This window comes from Brachypodium distachyon, chromosome 4 (assembly GCF_000005505.3).
Source record: "Brachypodium distachyon strain Bd21 chromosome 4, Brachypodium_distachyon_v3.0, whole genome shotgun sequence".
Taxonomy (NCBI): domain Eukaryota; kingdom Viridiplantae; phylum Streptophyta; class Magnoliopsida; order Poales; family Poaceae; genus Brachypodium; species Brachypodium distachyon.
In genome coordinates this window covers 2,539,323-2,560,317 of record NC_016134.3, presented here as the reverse complement: position 1 = coordinate 2,560,317, position 20,995 = coordinate 2,539,323, and the positions used below count along the sequence as shown (strand labels likewise).

General features: G+C 44.5%; 3 protein-coding genes and 1 long non-coding RNA gene across 12 annotated transcripts; 1 reads left to right on the top strand and 3 right to left on the bottom strand.

Annotated features, from left to right (window-relative positions):
• Positions 1 to 944: 944 nt before the first annotated feature.
• On the bottom strand, positions 945 to 3,183 carry LOC100823326 (palmitoyl-acyl carrier protein thioesterase, chloroplastic). The gene is made up of 5 exons (XM_003579179.3): positions 2,529 to 3,183; positions 2,276 to 2,409; positions 1,886 to 2,174; positions 1,716 to 1,784; positions 945 to 1,497 (listed from the first exon to the last, which is right to left on the bottom strand). The coding sequence occupies exons 1-5, from the start codon at positions 2,874 to 2,876 to the stop codon at positions 1,168 to 1,170; spliced, it is 1,170 nt and encodes a 389-aa protein (XP_003579227.1). The 5' UTR covers positions 2,877 to 3,183; the 3' UTR covers positions 945 to 1,167.
• A 2,382-nt stretch (positions 3,184 to 5,565) lies between these two features.
• On the bottom strand, positions 5,566 to 11,785 carry LOC106866827. Of its 5 annotated transcripts, none has more exons than XR_001407765.2 (4): positions 11,373 to 11,748; positions 6,549 to 7,240; positions 6,274 to 6,441; positions 5,566 to 6,014 (listed from the first exon to the last, which is right to left on the bottom strand). It is a non-coding gene; the product is annotated as an uncharacterized LOC106866827 (long non-coding RNA). The 5 variants fall into 5 exon arrangements; XR_002966132.1 differs by having other exon boundaries at positions 6,274 to 6,812; positions 7,138 to 7,240; XR_002966133.1 differs by lacking the exon at positions 11,373 to 11,748 and adding an exon at positions 11,765 to 11,785 and having other exon boundaries at positions 6,274 to 7,240.
• Positions 5,832 to 11,237, top strand: LOC100832193 (UPF0481 protein At3g47200). Of its 5 annotated transcripts, XM_024463052.1 has the most exons (6): positions 5,832 to 6,014; positions 6,274 to 6,441; positions 6,549 to 6,756; positions 7,473 to 7,609; positions 9,073 to 10,529; positions 10,850 to 11,237. In XM_024463052.1, exons 1-5 carry the CDS (start codon positions 5,861 to 5,863, stop codon positions 10,518 to 10,520), a joined length of 2,115 nt encoding a protein of 704 aa, XP_024318820.1. In that variant the 5' UTR covers positions 5,832 to 5,860; the 3' UTR covers positions 10,521 to 10,529; positions 10,850 to 11,237. The 5 variants fall into 5 exon arrangements, with proteins under 5 accessions (XP_024318820.1, XP_024318822.1, XP_024318819.1 ...); XM_024463054.1 differs by having other exon boundaries at positions 6,274 to 6,363; positions 6,558 to 6,756; positions 9,073 to 11,132; XM_024463051.1 differs by having other exon boundaries at positions 9,073 to 11,132.
• A 282-nt stretch (positions 11,786 to 12,067) lies between the features above and the next one.
• On the bottom strand, positions 12,068 to 13,387 carry LOC100823015 (glucan endo-1,3-beta-glucosidase 7). The gene is made up of 3 exons (XM_003579178.4): positions 13,253 to 13,387; positions 12,727 to 12,993; positions 12,068 to 12,477 (listed from the first exon to the last, which is right to left on the bottom strand). Exons 1-3 carry the CDS (start codon positions 13,329 to 13,331, stop codon positions 12,302 to 12,304), a joined length of 522 nt encoding a protein of 173 aa, XP_003579226.1. The 5' UTR covers positions 13,332 to 13,387; the 3' UTR covers positions 12,068 to 12,301.
• Positions 13,388 to 20,995: the final 7,608 nt, after the last annotated feature.

Below are 20,995 nucleotides of genomic sequence, written 5' to 3'. Positions count from 1 at the left end.
CACCAGAAACCATTGAAAGGCTTTGGAAAGCTGTCCGATCGGGTGTTCATAATCATTAAAGTGTTTCTATAATTCAAGTTTGTCACGGACATTTTTTGTTAGTTGTGCGTTGAGCTAAGCTGACATATTTTCTAATGGTAAAAGGGGGACATGGATCAATTTCCTGCTTCCACCAGCAGATATACAGTTGCTGATACCTGCATACTGGTGAAATTGGGAACATTGTAGTACTTTGTTTGTTTTGCGGACGAGGGAACCTATCCGTCAGTGCTAGCATGATATACTTTTAGATTCTAAGAATGCAAATCTTGCCTTGTTAGGTTGAGCATCATGACTGACAATTCTACCACATAACTTCCTTCTTTGTATTGCCATGGCTGTATCAAGTTCCCCAGCTCGTATCATAGGCCGCAAAAGCATAGGTCTGTGGCAATCTACGAGATTTAGGAGACAATGCATGTCCTCTTTGTAATTATCTGATTACCCCCCTATTATTTTTGGTTAAATAGTCATCTGTCCCCCCCCCCCCCCCCCCCCCCCCACCCCAATGACAGCAGCAGTGCTGTCAAGCACAAATGAAACAAGCCGGGAACCAAAGTATGTTTCCTAATACCGTCCATTCGTGATTGAATGGCCTTGCTAACCACGTTGATGAATTGGTGATCAAGAATAGCGTGCTCACACGGACACTTGTTTCTGGTATTCCCAAGAGTATCTATAAAGTGACACCTTGGATATTCCGAAAATAGTAGTATAACAATATAATTGAACCAACAGAGCATTCAGAGTCACGCATTCATACTGCATTCGATTGACTTTTTTGCTTACTCTATACGACACGAGCAAGTAGATCACTTAGTGATTACAGTCAGGAATAATCAAGACGACAACAATGGGTACACACCGGCACACGACACGGCCACACAAGTTAATTGCAAGCTAAATTTAAGGCAAAGAAGGCACGTTTTATTATCTTTCTAAGACACTTTGCCTCGGCAACATGTACACAATGTATATAGATATCATTCGATATCATTCACATCTCCAACTACACAACTTAAAAACCGCTTAAGCAGAACACATACAAATAAAATAAAACACATACAATCACGAAGAATTATTATCCAAATAATTCTGAACAAAGAATCAACAGTCCGGGAGTCATTCTTATAACTTCTTCTTCCACGTGGTTCTACCCCTGACGATCTCGCCGTGCCCGTCTGCGCCTGCTTCCAGCTGCAGAAGATGGGTGTACTTGGTCGGCCATTGCTGCTGGAGCAGCGCACCGGCCAAGCTATGGTGGCCGTTGATGATTTCCGGGGAAAGCGAGTGTCCGTTCACCATGCTAACAATGTTCTGATCTCCCGGCGAAGTCGGGATCGAGTCCTCGTCTGGTTGGCAGATTGACTGCACGATGTCTGAGATCCCACACTCTTTCCTGTACTCCAGGATGATGCTGCTGAGCTGATTTTGCTGCATGAACTGGTCCGGGATGGTCTGTGGATCATCAGCAAAATTGATATATTGGTTAACATCACTGGCCAGGAAATTAATATAATACATTTTTGCTTGCTTGAGATGTATTCTTTCTGTTTCATAATTATTGTCGAAATATTACATGTATCTAGACGCCTTTTAAGAATAGATACATTTATTTTTTAGGCAAATTTGAGACAAGAATTATGGAACGGAGTGAGTATAATTTTAGAAATTACCTCAAGCATCCAGCGTACATATTTGACGTTGTTGACGTGTTGGTTCATATCCAAATCACTGCGCTTGGGCTACAAAATTAAAGAACTCCACGGGTTCAGACTAATATTTAGCTGGACAAATATATGACAGAACTGCCGATTAAGTAAATGAAAGCTTAGCTATAGCTAACCTTCAAGCCGGAGGCGACGTATTCGGCATTGGAGTCGAGCTTGACGATTTTGTCGTGATGGCCATCCTGGATGATGGCGTGGCGGCCATGGATGAACCATGGCGAGATCTCTGCCCTGACCTCGTCAGGCATCTTGGATAGCCTCCTGGTGATCTTGTTCATCATCACCCAGGTGCTCGTCGCCCGGACCAGGACCTCGCCGGAGCTCCGGCCCCGGATGAGCCAGTCCCGCCGCATGCCGTTCTTCCCCGACGAGCCCACCCACGTCTCGATCTCCAGAACCTCCCCCCTGCATATATGCAATTTTGGTCTAGCTGTTAGTTAAATGAAATCAAAACTTTAACCATTTAGAGTTTTAGACCCGGCTGGACTTAATCATGTTTTGCTTACCATATAGGATAGCGGTCAACTTGGACGTGCATCCTGGAGACGACCCAGATGAGGTTGTTCTTGATCATGCCGTGGGTGGCGCCGAAGCCGTCGCCGAGGAGACCCGACATCCACACGTGGTTCAATGCCGTCTCCTGCATCGCGTAGGTAAACGTATACGTCATTAAAAAAAAAAATTAGGTTTGCTATATCTAAATCGTCTGATTTTTCTTTTCAGTGACCATCAGTCGATTGATCAGCCGTCGGATCTAACCTGGAGAAGGTTTAGCAGCGTCTCGAGGGTGGCCGTCTTGTCGGGCCCAACCTCGTAGGACCGAACCACCACCGTCTGCCGGTAGTACCGCGCGCCGGCCTCCGCGACGATCTGCGCCTGCCGGAACGGGTCCGCCTCCTGCTTCTCCTTCGAGATCATCTTCTTGTGGCCATCGTCGTCGTCCACCACCGTCATCGGGCTGACCAGCGCCGCCACGCCGCCATTCACCCTCACGGCCGCCGGCGCCGCCTTGCTCCCGCGCCTGACCTCCGAATTGATGAGCACCCGGGAGCAGCAGTACAAGATGCAGCTGCTGCTGCTGCTCCAAGACAAGGTGCTGTGAGCCATGGACGCTAGCTAGCTCTAGCTTGCACTCTCTCACTCACTCTCTTGGGTTCTAGTTTCACTTGCAGCTCAGCTAGCTGGCTGGCTGGCTGGCTTTGACAATGGAAGACCAATGATTGGCATATGGAATTAACATGTGCACGGCGATCGGGAATCCGCCAGTGGGTCTCTTATACTGGCGCAAATTAAGCTAGGGCGGATCGATCTGTCCAATAGGGATGCTCTTGATGATTTATTTGCAGCCAGAGGACAAGGAAATTAACAAGGAACTGAAGCAGCAAATTAACCTTGTGGTACTAGTACTTGGTATAGCACTTAGCACACACCGTCGCTAGGAGTTTAACAATGTCAAGGAACTCAGCAGATATCGGAGGCGACAAAATTAAGTGGAATTAATCCATGGTCTATGCATGCATCCCGACAAGAATGGCCTTGTTCACACGGGCAGATGTTCTTGGAGTATTTCTGTACTTGCGGTCGTAAACTTTGACGCCTCTGTTGCGAAGCACGTACGTAGGCAACCTATAGCTTTGATGTTGCCGACCAAGAGTATGTATAAAAGTGACACCTTAGATTCTTTCGAAATAGTAGTAGCAGGATATAGATACAAGAATGGAACCAACAAAGCATTCATTCATGGGAAGACTCGCGAATGCATAGAATGGAACGAAAACAACTAAATCATCCTTGAATGTGTGTGCTAATTAATCAAAATATCTTCTAAGATAATGACGTTGCATTGTACTACAGAATTCACTTAATTAATATGTATCTATGCACATTGTTAAAAGGGAAGGAGATACCAATCCGTTTTGTTATGCTCCATATGTACTATATTCTGGACCGCTGACCAATAGAGGATCCATTAATGGACTATCATTAGTGCAATTCATCTTTGGCAACTTCAATCAAGATTCTGTATGTTGTTGTTGCATCAGGCCTGGTTGTAGTTCCCTTCAGACACGGTCAATATCTTCGCTCCTACTATAAAAAGTGTCAGTTGGAGGTGGGGCGGTGGCAGTCCTTCGTCTCCCCCTATTATTAATTGTCATAAAAAAACTTCTTACCCTCCTTGCGATGCAAACAATCATCTATTGCAAAGACTCAGATGGTGGTAATGCTTGTCAAAAGTCGGCATAAGATTAAAAGCAAGTGCCACTAATATAGTATATAGTGTTGGATTAAATTTTTATTCTATGTTTCTATAATAATTAGTATGATTTGTTTAATTCGTAACAACACATTGGTATTTAGCTATAGGATATATAAGAGTGTATTCTATTGATGGAAGTTCATCCATAAATCCTAAAATAGCAATGCATCCGTCAAATTTGAACTTACACGAGTATCCTTTAGTTATTGCTAACTAATAGCTGTCAGTTATTACTATATTTCCCAAACCCGCAACACTTATTTTGATTTACTGAAATTGTTTGGAGTTCATATGATGTTTATAAAGCCATATTTGGATCTGTTATTCGTTTGTATTTGAAAAGGCTGGAAAAACCCAAAGCCATCCCCGGGCCGAAGCCCATCTTTCCCTAGCCAGCTCGGTCTGCCTCCCCTCTCTCTGTTTCGTTTGGGCCAGGCCAGACCAGCCCAGTTCTTTCCCTGGCGGACCAGCCCATCTCCCCTTTCTCTTTTCTTTTCCTTCTTGGGCCGCATTCTCTCTTCCATAGCCCAGCCGCAGGCCACCTCCTCTTTCTCCTTTTTTTTCCTTTTCCTGGGCCGAAGCCTCTATTCTTCTGGCCCATCTTCTCCCGAGCGCCCAGCCCAGCAGGACCCTTCGCTTCGTCTCCCTCCTTCGTTCTCTCGTTCCAGAAACGCACGCACATTTGCAGCCATGGGAACCACCCCATTAAATCCCACAAAACTTCTTGCTATTTTCGGGTAAGAAACTTTCAGCAGCAGCAGTTTAGACTAATCATCTGCTGGAGCGTATATCTTTTGAACCGTACAACATATTTAGAAGATTTTTTGTGATCTGTGTATATCAAATCAATCTAGGCAAGATAGATCACTTTATGCACATGATTCAGTCCATCCACATCAGTACATATTCAGTTGAAATATGTATTCGCAGAACTCTTTAATTTGATTAGCCACCTTCGGAGACTCATATCTGTTGATCCGTAGCTTAGATGAAGCCAATTCTTTTTGTGTTTAAAAGAATGGGTGTAGGTCTACTTTCCAGACTACTTGTTGCACATATGTTAGTTCATCTTCACTAGCACATCATCAGTTGAATTTGGTATCCAGTATACACTGTATTGAGTAGCAAAATTCCAAGCCATGTATCTTTTGACCAGTAGCTCCGACTGGATTGAACCTTTCTGTAGATAATAATAAAGATCTTTGTGCACACATTAATTCACATTTTGCACAATTTCTGTTTCATATACTCTAGTGAATATTCAATCAAAATTTGTCTGTCAGATTGAAATGGTGGAGATGTTCTTGGCCATGTCAAGCGACACCACACTTGTCCTTTCACAGGGGGGAACTAATAGGTCCGAGGAAACACGGAAGGAGACAACTTTAAAAGCACGCCTGTCGGTGCCGCCCAATAATTCTTGTACTAGTATGAAACAAATGTCGCATATATTTATTCGGTACCCTGGCACATGCATGTCACATTCGACATAAATTCGATCGTGTCTTGCTGTTATATCATCTGCATGCCGACAAAGGCAAAACATGAAATTAATCGTGATTTATGACAAAATTTAAATTCTGCTATGTCTTTGGGTGTGTACAAGCACTACTGAATATACAATCATATCAAAATATACATGATGCATTTTGGGCATTTATCAATTATTCTTTTCAGCAGTTAAAATTAAGCCCTTCAAATCCTGGGTCAAGCCAGATATCAGTAGTGGGAACACAAAGGACTGTGTATCGATGGACTTGCACAAGTCATTTCCTTCTCACGAGAGGACAGCTCCATTAAGGATGAGACAAGACAGCCAGAAAGATATGAGTCAATGCTACCTACATTTGCCTCCAATTCATTCATTGATCTGTCCTGCGCTAACAACGCTGGAGTAGCACATAAGTCAGTGCTCATCACACAAATGAAACTATGCATTTGCAGCTTTGCTCTCTTCTCCTCCAGGCTCCGGCGTCACCATGAGCGATCTGGAAAGCCAAAGCCAATCAAGGTTAGTAATCAGCTAGTACTAATTTCTTGTGCATGGCCGGAGTATATATCCATATGTCCGTGTGATTAATTTCTGTCAAGCTTGTTGTTTTCCATAATCCTGAAATCACCAAGCATCTAAGACGCTCCCGGCATTGATTTCATAATTTCACAGATCAGAAGCATCCATTACCCCTAAATACATATATTCATGGGACGAGATACGGAAAATGGAAAAAGAAAATCGATTGGACGAACTTATGAGTGGCGCCAGCTGCGTGAACGAGTCCACTGGGCCTTCTGATATTGAAGTTGCCGCCTCTTATGCGCTCCACGTGCCAAGTCCAGGTCTGTATCATTATCAGGAGTATATTGCTATCTACTACTCCCTCCATCCTATATTAAGTACTCTCTCCGTTCCTTGTACTAAATCAGCACCAATTAATATGGAACCGAGGGAGTAGTAGAGAAAAGTATATCATTCTCTTTAGTAAAGACAAAGAGTTCATATCGTAATGTGATTGAACACAAACCTTGTGCAGTATCCCCACCCGATCTTGCTCGGGATTCTTCTTACCGTCTCAAGCCGCCTTCAGAGCTCCATAAACAGGTCTTCACGACAGGATTACATCCAGGAACAACTCCAAGGAACAGGTCCTCCCCCCAACATCTACCCAGAACTGAAGGATCTGATCAACACCTCCGGTATCTGTCACCAAGCAAGAAGAAAGCACTTCACAGGTACCTGAAAACTTTTCTCCCTCTAGCCTAGAAAAATCCCATTGACCTGGAAAAAACTGGATGTTGTGGTTATCACTTAGATTGGGTCCCAAAAACTGTTGTTAGGACACAACTATATGCTTTTAGAATTGCTAGTAAAACAAACTGTAGTTACACATCTCTCTCAAATCTCAATGCATTCAGAAAATTAATTGTGCATATCGATACAAGTGACAAGGCAAAAGAAATGGACGCTTTGCTTCAGAAAAACACATGCCCCACCAGCGGAGGGAAAACAAGAAAAATATCCATGATAATACTGTGCATTTTGAAAAAATCCATGATAATCCTCTGTGCGTTTGTAAACTAGTGGGTTTGCAGTAGGTTCAGACTTCCTCGTACCCAAGCATGCATTGAGCAAAGGCAATATCGATTGCTGTGGTGTTATTTTCCCTTGTTGCTAGACCGTTTATTACATCGGGTTCAAGCTGATGCCATCCTGTTTCTGAAAATAAAACAGAGGAGTGTTATGATGATGTCTAATTTATAGAACAATAGAAGTTTCAGAAACATAGTACAGCAACAGTCTCTTTATAATAAATTGATTCTCATCAGTTTCTTTTTTTTTGGGGAAAGGACGGTCGTTTCCGTCATTCGATTAGAAGGAAATTCTCATCAGTTTCTACATCTTGATTGAATCTATGTCTGCAATTTAACGTGGTTTGTTTACTCTGTAGAGATATTGACCTTAACTGTACCCCTGCTCCTTTCGACCTTAATTGTCCTTTTGGGGAAGATCCAGTTGTACAAGATGGAACGAATGAGCTAATCAATGAGAAAACCAGTGAAGGACAATTTGCGCAAGCTACAACAGGTAGAGTTGCAAGCTACGAGGTTGCCATTTACTTCCTTTCAAAAAAAAAAGTTTACCATTTACTCATGATGAACAATATGGTTGATAAAAAGAATATTTAACACACGGACAAGGTGCTGTTGCTAAATGTAAGTATTAGACACAAAGAGGCGGAAAGACACATCCTGCGAATAGTAGTTAGATCTAGTGATAAGTAATATAACACTCAGACAGGGTGTCATTGCTAAACTGTAAGTATGAGGCGGAAAGATCCATCCAAGGAAATCTAAGAATTGCATCTCGTGACAAGTAAAGAGTTACATCTTGGAAACTCAATCATGAGTAGGAAGTTACTTCTAATCCAGCATTAGTTACATCCTATAGGAATAAAAGATGCACCAGTGATCCGTCGGTTTGACTGCCTTACTTGAACATTGTAACAAGGAACATGGCATATATCTTACTTGCAGAAAGTTCAAAAAAATACCGAGCGATGAATACCATCATCAATTTATGCTATGAACATCCTGGTACCATAGGAGCAGAACCAGATAAAAACTGCAACATGCACACCAAAGTCACAACCAAAATTTCAGCTACCCAGACAAAATCTAGTAAAACTAGCGATGTGTTGTTTAATTCGTTTTTTTATAAACCTACCAAATCTAGTAATAACTACATCTAATACAATTCATGGTTACCAACTGCAATAGGAGTTCTTGCAGTGCACAAATGAGGAAAAGATAATTTCTTATGGATAAGAAAATCTTGAAATGATTAACTTACTTCCATGCATACAGATCAGCATTATAACTTCCATCTAGTATAACCGCAAAAAAAGAAGTTTAATCCAGTAGTTCAAAAGTTACCTATGCTGTGTAGTTACATCAAAAGAATTACAACAGAAACACAGGACAGAGAACCTATAGATGATTTTGCTATAATTTCAGTAGATGAAACTATGTGTTGAAACACACACATGCTAACATGTATGGCTGTATGCACGCTCACATGTTCATACCCCGCTCCCACCAGCCAGTAGCCACCCCACAAAGACACATGTGCACATGCATTGATACTTAAAAAGAATATATGAGAAGACAGAACAGAAATCATGATCATGAACTAGTAGCAGCAGTCTAGTAGACCAACTATTAATATGAATGACACAATTTTTCTTCCAAGTAAACATATGGCTAGTTATCCTACATTGCATCGCATGAGATAAAATTTGAACCAACCAAGATGTGAGGAGAGATAAAAGAGACAACATGGCAGCAAGGAGGGAGAAAAAACATTTGAACCAAATCAAAATTTGGGGCTGTAATGTGAACCCTAGGACAGTTCATGGGGGTAAAGTGGACTTATCTCTAAAAGTATAGTGCAATTTTAAAATACTGTAACCTATTCATTCATTCATTCCTTCATTCGTACATACTGTATATATTTGACACAAATTCTTTGCACGGGTCTTTCATCATCAGAAAACAAACCCGTTGTTGTATCTGAAGAATTTTTTGAGAGGACGTCCAGGAGATTGGAAGACGCAGTTCCTACAAGAGGTGACTACAGAAAGACACGGCCCACCATCTACAAGGTTCCCAGGGAACTTAAAAAGGGGTATGAGGAGGAAGGCTACGAGCCGGTCGCTGTTCGCATAGGCCCCTTTAAATATACTGACGGTTGGAGCAGCACGGTGCAGCAGCTCGAGAACTACAAATGGTGCTGTGTGCGGCAGTTGCTCTTGAGCCGGCCTAAGTCTTCCGGGCACTTAAGATGCAGTACTAGCACAGATTCAGGGCAGCTAAAGCTGTTGTTGAAGAGCATGAAGCGTCTGGAGCCAGTGATTCGAGCGTCCTACTCCGAAGAAATCGAGCCGGCCTGCAGCGATGGCCTGGCACTCAAGATGCTACTCGACGGCTGTTTCATCCTCCACCGCTTGATGAAGTACGCACGCATCGCGGAGAGGGAAGCTCAGGGTGGTCAACAACAACAACGACTCGAAAAGGATAATGATGATGACTGGACTCAGGTTTTCGGCAGAGTCTGGGTGTGGCAGTTAGTGGCAAGTGACCTACTGCTACTTGAGAATCAGATACCTTTCTCCGTGCTGCTTAATATCTTTGAGCATCTCCAGAGTACTACTGACAAAGACGATGCCCAGGTCCTGGTGAAGGGCAGCCTCCAGCTTTTCCACTCTCTCTGTCCACAGATGCCACAACGTGAAGCTAAAGAAATTGATTTCCACAATGTACACCACCTACTACATCTCTTGTACCTCTCCCTACTCCCCAAACCAAAACCCAACCTGAGTGACCACGACAGCAATAAGCAGGACAATGGTCCTGCTGTTGAAATTGATGTTTCCCCACAGTGGATACCGTGTGCCAAGGAGCTGGAGGAGGCTGGGGTCAGGTTCAAAAAGAGAAAAGACACCACAAGCTTCCTGGACATCAACTTCGACATCCACAGCGGTGTCCTTGAGATCCCGCCGCTGCAGCTCTATGACTCCAGCGACAAGTTGTTCCGGAACCTGATCGCCTTCGAGCAGACATACCCAGGCACCCGGTATGACATCTCTACCTATGCCATCTTCATGGACTGCCTAATCAACACGCCTGAGGACATGCGGATCCTGCACCTGCGTGGGATCCTTGTCAACCAGATCAATGGTGAGAGCGACGCCAGCCGCTTCTTCAACAGGATCTGCTCGCAGGTGCTCTGGTCCAACAAAAACTACCTGAAAGATCTCATGCTCGAGGTCAATAAATACAGTGGCTCCAGGCTGCATAAGTGGCGTGCCCAGCTTGTGCGAAACTACTTCAGCAACCCTTGGGTGGCAATGTCCGTCGTGGCTGCTGTGCTCCTGCTCGGAATGACCATTCTGCAGACCACTTTTACAGTCTATCCCTACTTCAAGCCTCCAAAATAAGGAAATCAGGTCAGTAAAATGTTTCTCGGGAATTTTTTCTCTTCTCCAGTAAACGTCAATCGCCCGCTAGCTGCATCCATGATGATTGCGTTAATGGTGTCTGTATCAATGATTTTGGTTGTACATAATAGAGCACTTTTATTTTGTAATGCATCCATGCATGCATGAACACTTGTTATTATTAATATAAAGATGTGTAGTTGTTGTTGTAGTCTCCTGGTGTACATTAACTAATTGCCATTGGTGTGTTTCTCATCTACTACGGCGTCCACACTTCACACTTCACATCTCTTAACTACCTCTTGGATGGAAACTGCTAAGAGGAACAGAAATAAGTAGAAGGATAGCAACAGTTTTCAGGATAAAAGCTAAGAGTGGAAGGAATCAACTATCAACGGACTCAAGAAACGAATTATGTGGTTCAAAGCTGCAGCAGATGAGCAATCGAAGGGAGAGGAGAAGCAGAGGATAGAAAGACGGCACCTTTCTGCTTTTTCTCTCTGTCTGCCTTGTTTGTCTCGGGGTAAACTGAAGCCACGACGATGTATGTTGTCGAGCCTTTGTAGTCAACTAACGTATCAACAAACGAATATATTTGGTTTCACTTCTTCAGAGTACTTCTTCAGAGTAAATCGCTATGTGCGAAACCGACAGCCATTGAAAGTGTTGGCATTTGTTTGCTATGACATATTAATACAACTGGGCATTCTCAGTAAACTGGTGGATTCACGAGAGTATGTCGAGCAACAGACAGGTCAAAGATCGCTAGGAACGAAATTAGCGGATCGATGCACCAACAGATCCGAGAAGAGTGCAGCAGCAGCAGCAGCAGATGCAAGGAGAGAAACGTACAGTTGGGATGAAATTTCTCAGCGTTGCCGTGCCGCTGTGAACGATGAGGCGCCCACGGCGGGCTCTGCAACCTCCGCGGCCGTCCGTGACACTGGCAAGGCCGGCGAGGAGGCTCGGCGGTGTTCCGCACAGCTGCAGCCGGGCTAGGACTTGGGAGGGGGCACGGCATGGTTTGAGGTTGCGGAGAACACGTTCTGTATTTGGCGCCGTCGGCGAAGTCCCGAGGGGACGGGGGCGTGGAGGCGCGGTCCGGTCGACGGCCGGAGCGAGCGGCGGCGATTTTGGTGTCGCGAGAAGAAAAGGGGGAATTTGGGATTTCTACGTCTGGATCCAGTTCCCAGTCCTGTACGTGTTCAGAGTTCAGTAACTGCAGCATTTGCAATTGTTCGTACCTAGAGAGCATTTGCAATTCAGGCATTCAGCAGTATGCTACTCTGCCCTGTGGCTAACTCTGGCTGACAAGATATGTTGTTCGAGCTCAAACACGATAAGATGACATAAATCAACTACATGCAGCATTTGCAATTGTTCGAACCTACAGAGCATTTGGAATTCAGCAGTATGCTACTCCTAGTCCCGTTTTCAGGGTTTTGATTAGTTTGTTCCCAAGAAAATTGCAGTGAAAACGTCCCAGTGTAATTCTTTTTAGAGTTAAGATGCAAATATGTACCCAGACGATGTTGCAATTTGTAACATACATTGGAAATATTCTGACTTGATGATTATGCATCTATGAGTAGTATGTACTTGTCTTGCATTCTAGAAAATGGAAATTTTATTATCCAAGCTAGCTAGCCTGTCCTTCCAAACAGAATCGCTACCTAAGTTTATCACAAAGAAAACAAAATTCTAATCCAACGAGACTGTTGGGACAGCAGAACGACTACCTAAAATCGGAAAAGTGTGACAGGCCACACACCGAATTCGAACTATACATGAGCAGGTGGAGCCTTGACACACACTTTACAGTTGCAATAGCGGAGGCCCTTCTTGTGAGTACAGTAGGCACCCTCGATGATCTTGGTGGGGTTATTGTCCACGCACTCCAGCTTGCACGCCCACCTCATGCAGATCAGGGACTTGAACCTGATATGCTCGCATATATCTGCATATATATATATAGAAAACATATTATGGGTTAAGCACACAACTTAATTACGCATCATGCATCTCTGAATTAATTAACATGCCGTAATTAAAAGACGACACACTACCAACAATAGTACACACTAGTATGCATCTAGCAAAAAAAAATGGGAAGTACTCCCTCCGATCAAACAACGACAACAATTTAGAATCGGCGGGAGTAGCATGTATCATCAGTGGTAAATAAAGTGGAAGCATAGATGCATGCCTGGCTCGGGTCCGGTGTGGACGATGAAGCCGGCACCGGCGAAGTCGCAGGCGGACGGGGTGCGGCCGTGGCGCTGGTAGTAGTCGTTGAAGGCGTAGGAGGCGTGCGCGGTCTTGGTGTTCGGGTCGAAGCATGGCGCCCCGGGCTGGATGGCGCTGCAGTCGGCGCCGTGGCCGCACGCGTAGTCCAGCGCCGCCTGCAGCCGGTCGTCCCCCACCGTCGACCTGGCCGCGCAAAAGCTCGGACCCTTGGGCTCGCAATCGAACTCTGAAACACACAACACGGATAATAAGTACTCGGCGATCATATAACCATGACTAGATAATAGGTTTCTTAAATAATTAGGACGCACGCATATATTGTTTTCTTCGACCAAGAAGGAAATAATCATCTACTCGTTATAAAGGTTACATAATTCTTGTCTCAAATTTGACCAAAACTGGATGTATCTATTCCTAAAAAATATCTAGATACATGTAATATTTCGACAAGAATCAAGAAACGGGTGGAGCGGTGATAAAAGTACCTGCTAGAGCAGGGCTTGCCAGAAGCGCAAGCACGCCGACGACGAGGAAGCAAAGCGTAGTAGCAGTAGGGCTAGCCATTTCCCCCTCCTTTTTTGCAAGTTCGCTTAGAAGAAGAATGAGAAGTAAGAGATTCGCTTGCGTGTGTTGTTGATTCCATCCGATCGGTAGTGACTGGCCTATATATAGCCCCAGAGTGAAAGGGATGGGATATGCATCGGGGGAGAAACAGAATCTGGATCGGTCAGCTTAAACTAAGTCGTTGCCCGGTGAGAAAAACTCGATCAGGCCCGCTTCCAACGGAGGAAAAGAAAAACAATCCCACATTAAGAAAAAAGAAGCTGCCAAGTACATGGAACGAAGTACATGCTGCTAGATCCAGCAAGTCTAAGAATCAATACATGCATCCCATCTAGTTTCATACAATACTTCATTCCATAGAACCCCAGAACAAATGGAACAACATATACAGTCAAGAAACAAAACCTCAAAAACGTTTGTTATGGGTTCCTCTATTCTACTTCTTGTTTGGGGCTAAACACCTCAAAAATTTGGACATCAAAAGAACTACACTGCACCTTACTTTTACATGGGAAATCACACATCCGGTAGTCAGTTTTTACTAGTTTACCAGAAATGACCTATAAGATAAAATAAAAATAGCTAAAATGTCAAGAACTAGAATCAAAATATAGGTGCAGAACCGTCGTAGTAATCAAAATTAAAAAATAGGAACAACAAGGAATGCATATAAAAAAAACTAGGAACAACAAGGAATGTATATAAAAAATACGAAAACGAGGAACAACAAGGAATACATATCAAAATTACAAAAGCAAAGAACAGCAAGAAACAATGTACTTGAAAGAACATATACATCGATGTACTTCAAAGCCATGTCATGGCGCATCCTTAGAGTGCATGTATCATCATCCCATCCAGCCCCTGAGCAGTCATCCGTGATCTTCTTAATCTTCAGAAATTTCTTCTTAACGGTCCTATAATGGTTGCTTATCTGTGGTCCATACAAGGTTTGCTTAAAGTGGTCATTCAACGCCCTTGCACAGCCATTGTAGTGCATCATCTTGAAGCCTACAGAGGTCCTTGCACCACTTTCCACCAGTGCAGTCAGATGCTTCAGCATGAAAGTTGTCGTGGCAAAAGTCCATGTGATCGTAGCACGACCGGATGGAAACTGGCTGTTGGGAATATGCCCTAGAGGCAATCATGTATGATGTAATTCCCAATGTATTCATAAATATTATTGAGTTGTCCTTGTTTGAACATCTGATATGTATCATTGAATATGTGATTTGATTGTGGAACTATGTATTCATGTTGTTCATACTAAATTGTCCTTAGTCATTGAGGTTGTGCTGGACACATAACCTAGACTAATGTGAAAGTTGGCTGATGACTCGGTTCCACTTGTCATGGGCATGGTGATGTCATTCCAGCTTACACGGACTCGGCTAAAGAGTTTAGCGAGTCGGACTGACCCATATTGAGATGCAACGAGTAGGTCGTCATTTGCATGTCTCAATCAATGTAATCCTTAGACCTGAGGTTATCGCACAATCCGAGTTGTGGATCACCAACTTAGGTTCTGTCAAACGTTGTTCCGTAACAGGGCAGTTATAAAGGCAGAGTTCGGGTTGACTGAGAATCAAGCTGTGTGATGTGGATAACCAAGATGGGATTTTGCCCCTCCGACTGGAGAGATATTCTCTGGGCCCTCTCGAGTGATATGATTCGGGAAGCATGGCCATGCGCGACTTGGTTAATTGTTAACCGGGTTGATCGACTAAGAGTTAGTCGGATGAATCGTATATCACAGATCGAGAAGAGAGTTGAACTATTAAAGGGATGACGATTAATCGCCTATAGTTCGACAAGGTATATCGTGAGGCAAAAAGGGACTAAGACGTATGTCACATTGGAAGGTACGTCGTCATGACTCGATGGTACTTGGGAGTCGGCACGTTCTGCTAGGAGCCGCTACCGATTGATCGATTGTGAGTCGGACTCCAATCGTGTCCAAGTCGCCATGAGCCTGTGGGGTCACACACTTAAGAGCGGGAGCAAGTATTTGGTCGGGTTGGACCCGAACTGGAATTGGGCTGACAATGCGAGTTGGACTCGCAGGGTGGATGGGCCACAAGGCTTGGAGCCCACTTCCACTCGATATATAAGCAGGGGCGTGGGATGCCTAAAGGGCACGGTTTTTTCCACTCTCATGCGTTGAGAACCCTAGCCCGATTCAGTTCAACCGTCGCACCGGATCTAGCAGTCCGCCGCCGGAGCTCCTCCTCGCACGTGTGGATACCGGCAGAGGTGCTGTACGTTCAGCACTTCGACGATCGCGGGATTGGATCGGCTGGATCGGATCGAGGGACTGCACTGCATCAAGGCGCCGCATCAATAATCCGCAACTGCGCGTCTAGTGGTAATCCTCGTGGCCTTCTACCTCGGCTAGATCTTGGGAGTTCGCGTAGGAAAAGTTTTTTTGTTTATCTCTACGCGCCCCTTCAGTGGTATCAGAGCGGTAGCTTCTGGTTTTAGGCCCTTGATCGCGCATATGTGATATGCAGTAGGCATTAGATTGGATCTAGTTGCTGTTTTGGTGGTCGGTCTATGAGATAGATCGGTTTTGTACAAGGTTGATTGGATCAATCATACTCGGGGATATGGATGATCTGTTGTCCGTGATCATACTGCTAAGGTCGTGGAACGACATACCCCTACCGGTCGGTTTCCGCCATCGGGGTATACTGTGACACGTAAATCCAGTTGCGGTGATCGAAGATCAAAGAGTTTGGTCGAATCGGAACACAGATCGGATCTGGGTAAAATTGTTTTATCCGATGAAGAAATCCATGACCGGAATGCAGATGTAATCCATACGTGATCTGCGTGTCACGTTTTTTGTCAGCCGGCTGGAGCCTAGGTGCTGTCATTTATTGTATAACGACCTGCGTGTCGAATTTTCCATGTAATTTCCGTTCACTAGCTAGTGTAGCTACTTGGAGAACCTGGAGGACATGCAATCCGATGTACAAGTCGGCGACATGGAGTAAGGCGGCACGTGACAAGAATTGGCACGAGTCTACTTACAAGCTTTGTGGAGATGGAGATCACCATGAAGAGAGCCATACCATTTCACATTATAATTGCTTTATTTGTGTTATTGTTATGTCTCAGTTTTACCTCTATTAGATAGTTGGTAGTTTAAATCTCTCAAAGAAGGTCTAGTCGGTCGCCCCGCCAAGTGCTGCACCATCACAAGTTGGACATTCTTGGTAGTGGGCTCATGAAATTGAGGTGCTACCAATTCTTTCCAACTAGGTGGGTTTGAGTCGGACTCTTACAGCGGAAGCACTTGGTAAGCTAGACGAGTCCATCACAACGGTTGTGGGGCTCGGGGCGAGGTAGGTCGGGAGCCGAGGCATGTGATGCCACCCGACTAACAGGAGTCGTATGAGATGCGATTGGCAAGGTGTTGCCTACCCAGATCACTTGGCGGCTAGCGGTGATGCTAAAGCTCACTAGTCGTTTTGCTTATTTAGGATCCTGAATCACTTAGTAACCATCGGAGAGATGTTGGTTCTAGTGGGAGCATAAGTATTAAAGCGTTTAATATTCCTGCTCTTTTATGAATACATGTCTTAAGTGTTTTGCATATTTTCTGTTGTAGATCAATGGCACCTAGCAACCTTCCTCATTTGTCCACTTTTGCGTTGAGGTCGATCCTAGAGAAAGATAAACTTAATGGAACTAATTTCACCAACTGGTATCGTAATCTGAGGATAGTCCTCAAGCAAGAAAAGAAGGACCATGTTCTAGACACTCCACTCCCAGATGAGCCTGATGAAGATGCGACAGTCGCTGTCATGAATGCCCACCGTAAGGCTAGAGATGAGTCTACGGAAATTAGCTGTCTTATGCTTGCACACATGGAACCGGACTTGCAGCAGCAGTTCGAGAATGTTGAGGCCTACGATATGATCGAAAGCCTCAAAAGTATGTTCCAGGCTCAGGCAAAGACCGAGAGGTATCAAGTCTCTCAAGCTTTGCTTGGCTGTAAGCTCAAAGACGGCGATCCACTGAGTCCGCACGTGATCAAGATGACTGGTTACGTGCAGTCTTTGGATAGGCTGGGTTTTCCCATAAGCGATGAGTTCGCTACAGATATAGTTCTGAACTCTCTTCCTAGTGCATATGCTCCGTTCATCTCGAACTATCACATGCATGGTATGGATAAGAAGCTCACTGAACTACATGGGATGCGCAAGACAGCAGAGGCTGATCTCAAGAAAGGCACCAGTCAAGTGTTGATGGTGCAGAATAAGGCTAAGTTCAAGAAGGGTTCTTGGACTAAGAAGAAGAAGGCTAAGTCAGGAGGCAAAACTCAGGACTCTGTCCCGAGCGCTGCCTCAGGGACTAAGCCATCTCCTGCAGCTGGATCCACTTGCTTCTATTGCAAGACGGATGGGCACTGGAAGAGGAACTGCAGCAAGTTTTTGGCTGACAAAGCCAAGAGTGGAAGTGGGACTTCTAACTCAGGTACGCTTGTTTGTAATGTTATAGACATTTATCTTGCTGATGCACCTAACAGTTCATGGGTATATGATACCGGATCAGTAATTCACATCTGCAACTCGTTGCAGGGGCTGGTAAGAACTAGGAGCGTGGCAAGAGGCGAGGTTGATATTCGAGTCGGCAACAAAGCGAGAGTCGCTGCGTTGGAAGTCGGCACGATGCAACTTCATTTACCTTCAGGATTCTTAATGGAGCTGAATAATTGTTATTATGTTCCAGTGCTTAGTCGAAACATTATTTCTGCCTCATGTTTAATGAGACAAGGTTATGAGTCGAATATTAAGAATAATGGTTGTTCTTTATATTTGAAAGATATGTTTCACGGCTTTGCACCCGTCCTGGACGGGTTATTTATTTTGAATCTTGATAGTGAATCAGTCTATAACATAAATGTGAAAAGGTTAAAACCAAATGATCTGAATATGACTTACTTTTGGCACTGTCGGCTTGGTCATATAAGTTGGAAGCGCATGAAGAAGCTCCATGATGATGGACTTTTAACTTCGTTCGACTTGGAGTCGTTCGAGACATGCGAGTCATGCCTACTCGGCAAAATGACCAAGACGCCTTTTGCAAGGAGTTGTGAAAGGGCGTCTGACTTGTTGGATCTAATACATAGTGATGTATGTGGCCCAATGAGCACGACAGCCAGAGGTGGTTATGAGTACTTCATTACCTTCACTGATGATTTGAGTAGATATGGATATGTCTATTTAATGAAACACAAGTCGGAAGCCTTTGAGAAATTCAAGGAATTCCAGAGTGAGGTACAAAATCAACTCGGCAAGAAAATAAAGTTTCTACGGTCGGACCGTGGAGGCGAGTACATGAGCCATGAGTTTGATGACCATCTAAAGAGTTGTGGAATAGTTCCTCAGCTTACTCCACCGGGTACGCCGCAGAGGAACGGTGTATCAGAACGGCGGAATCGGACCTTGTTGGACATGGTACGATCAATGATGAGTCGAACAGATCTACCTTTGTCATTTTGGGGATATTGTCTAGAAACTGCAGCGTTCACACTAAACAGAGTACCATCGAAATCGGTAGAGAAGACACCGCATGAGATGTGGACTGGCAAAAGGCCGAGTTTGTCTTTTCTTAAGATTTGGGGCTGTGAAGCATTCGTCAAGCGACTTCAGTCGGACAAGCTCACGGCCAAGTCGGATAAGTGTATTTTCGTGGGGTATCCAAGGGAAACCTTAGGGTACTACTTCTACAACCGAGAAGAGGGCAAAGTGTTTGTCGCTCGGAACGGTGTCTTCCTTGAGAAAGAGTTTCTCAGTCGGGGAGTCAGTGGGAGCACAGTGCAACTCGAAGAAATTCGGGAGGAACCTGCTAGAGGCGAGTCAGCTACAGTCTTAGAGGCTGAGCCGGTCGTGGTATCTATGCCGGTAAAAGCACCAGAACCACGGAGATCTGCTAGATTGCAAAGTGCTCGTGAAGTATTACTGTTAGACAGTGATGAGCCGACAACTTATTCGGAAGCGATGGTGGGATCTGATTCTGAGTCATGGCTTGGAGCCATGAGATCTGAGTTAAAGTCCATGGATGAAAATCAAGTTTGGACCTTGGTTGATCTGCCAAACGGTGCAAGACCCGTCGAGAGCAAATGGGTCTTTAAGAAGAAAACTGACATGGATGGAAATGTTTCTGTCTATAAAGCACGGCTTGTCGCGAAGGGGTTCCGACAGGTTCAAGGAGTTGACTACGACGAGACCTTCTCGCCCGTAGCGATGCTTAAGTCGGTTCGGATCATGTTAGCTATAGCAGCCTATTTCGACTATGAGATATGGCAGATGGATGTCAAGACGGCTTTCCTCAATGGAAATTTAACTGAGGACGTGTATATGATACAGCCCGAAGGTTTTGTCGATCCGGCTAACGCTGACAAGGTATGCAAACTTCAGAAATCCATTTATGGACTGAAGCAAGCATCTCGGAGTTGGAACATTCGCTTTGATGAGGTAGTCAAATCTTTTGGCTTCATCAAGAGCGATCATGATTCTTGTTTGTACAAGAAGTTTAGTGGGAGCAAAGTAAATTTTCTAATCTTATATGTGGACGACATATTATTGATGGGAAATGATGTCTTGATGTTGCAAGAAACCAAAGAATCATTGGAAAGGAGTTTCGCAATGAAAGATTTGGGTGAGGCAACTTACATACTGGGAATCAGGATCTATAGAGATAGATCTAGGCGGCTCATTGGATTGAGTCAAAGTACATATTTGGACAAAGTGTTGAAGAAATTCAACATGGAATCGTCTAAGAAGGGATTCTTACCGATGTCCCATGGTGTAAAGCTTAGCAAGACTCAGTGTCCTTCGACAACTGATGAGCGAAATCGGATGAGTGCGATCCCGTATGCTTCGGCAGTCGGATCCATCATGTATGCCATGATTTGTACTAGGCCTGATGTTTCCTATGCTCTAAGTGCAACAAGCAGATACCAGGCTGACCCTGGCGAAAGCCACTGGGTAGCAGTTAAAAACATCCTTAAGTACTTGAGAAGGACTAAGGACATGTTCCTAGTTTATGGAGGTGAGGATGAACTCAGTGTAAAGGGTTACACGGATGCGAGTTATCTCACCGACTCAGATGATTCTCGTTCGCAATCTGGATATGTGTTCGTGATGAACGGAGGGGCTGTGAGCTGGAAGAGTTCCAAGCAAGATACTGTGTCTGCGTCTACAACAGAGGCTGAGTATATTGCTGCCTCGGAGGCAGCAAAGGAAGCCGTTTGGATCAGGAATCTCCTGATTGATCTTGGTGTGGTTCAGGGCGCGTCCAATTCATTGGACGTATATTGTGACAACAATGGTGCTATCGCACAAGCCAAGGAACCTAGACAACACCAGAAGAACAAACATATACTCATGCGTTACCACCTCATTCGCCAGTTCGTCGAACAAGGTGATATCAAGTTATGCAAGGTACACACGGATGCAAACATTGCAGATCCGTTGACAAAGGCGCTACCACAGCCTAAGCATGAGGCGCACATGAGAGGTATGGGCATTAGATGTCTAGACATATGATGTCAAGATGATTGACTCTAGTGCAAGTGGGAGACTGTTGGGAATATGCCCTAGAGGCAATCATGTATGATGTAATTCCCAATGTATTCATAAATATTATTGAGT

Bases quoted from the DNA above. Each gene is read 5' to 3' on its own strand.
- LOC100823326 (XM_003579179.3), bottom strand. From the start codon at position 2,876: ATGGCTCACAGCACCTTGTCTTGGAGCAGCAGCAGCAGCTGCATCTTG. The intron at 2,175-2,275 runs GTAAGCAAAACA...GCATATATGCAG, and splicing joins GTTGACCGCTATCCTATATG to GGGGGAGGTTCTGGAGATCG. The intron at 1,498-1,715 runs GTAATTTCTAAA...GATGATCCACAG, and splicing joins ATGTACGCTGGATGCTTGAG to ACCATCCCGGACCAGTTCAT.
- LOC100823015 (XM_003579178.4), bottom strand. From the start codon at position 13,331: ATGGCTAGCCCTACTGCTACTACGCTTTGCTTCCTCGTCGTCGGCGTG. The intron at 12,994-13,252 runs GTACTTTTATCA...TGTGTGTTTCAG, and splicing joins GGCAAGCCCTGCTCTAGCAG to AGTTCGATTGCGAGCCCAAG. The intron at 12,478-12,726 runs GCATGCATCTAT...ATATATATGCAG, and splicing joins CCACACCGGACCCGAGCCAG to ATATATGCGAGCATATCAGG.
- LOC100832193 (XM_024463052.1), top strand. From the start codon at position 5,861: ATGCTACCTACATTTGCCTCCAATTCATTCATTGATCTGTCCTGCGCT. The intron at 6,442-6,548 runs CTAAATCAGCAC...TTGAACACAAAC, and splicing joins TACTCTCTCCGTTCCTTGTA to CTTGTGCAGTATCCCCACCC. The intron at 6,757-7,472 runs GTACCTGAAAAC...TTTACTCTGTAG, and splicing joins AAGAAGAAAGCACTTCACAG to AGATATTGACCTTAACTGTA.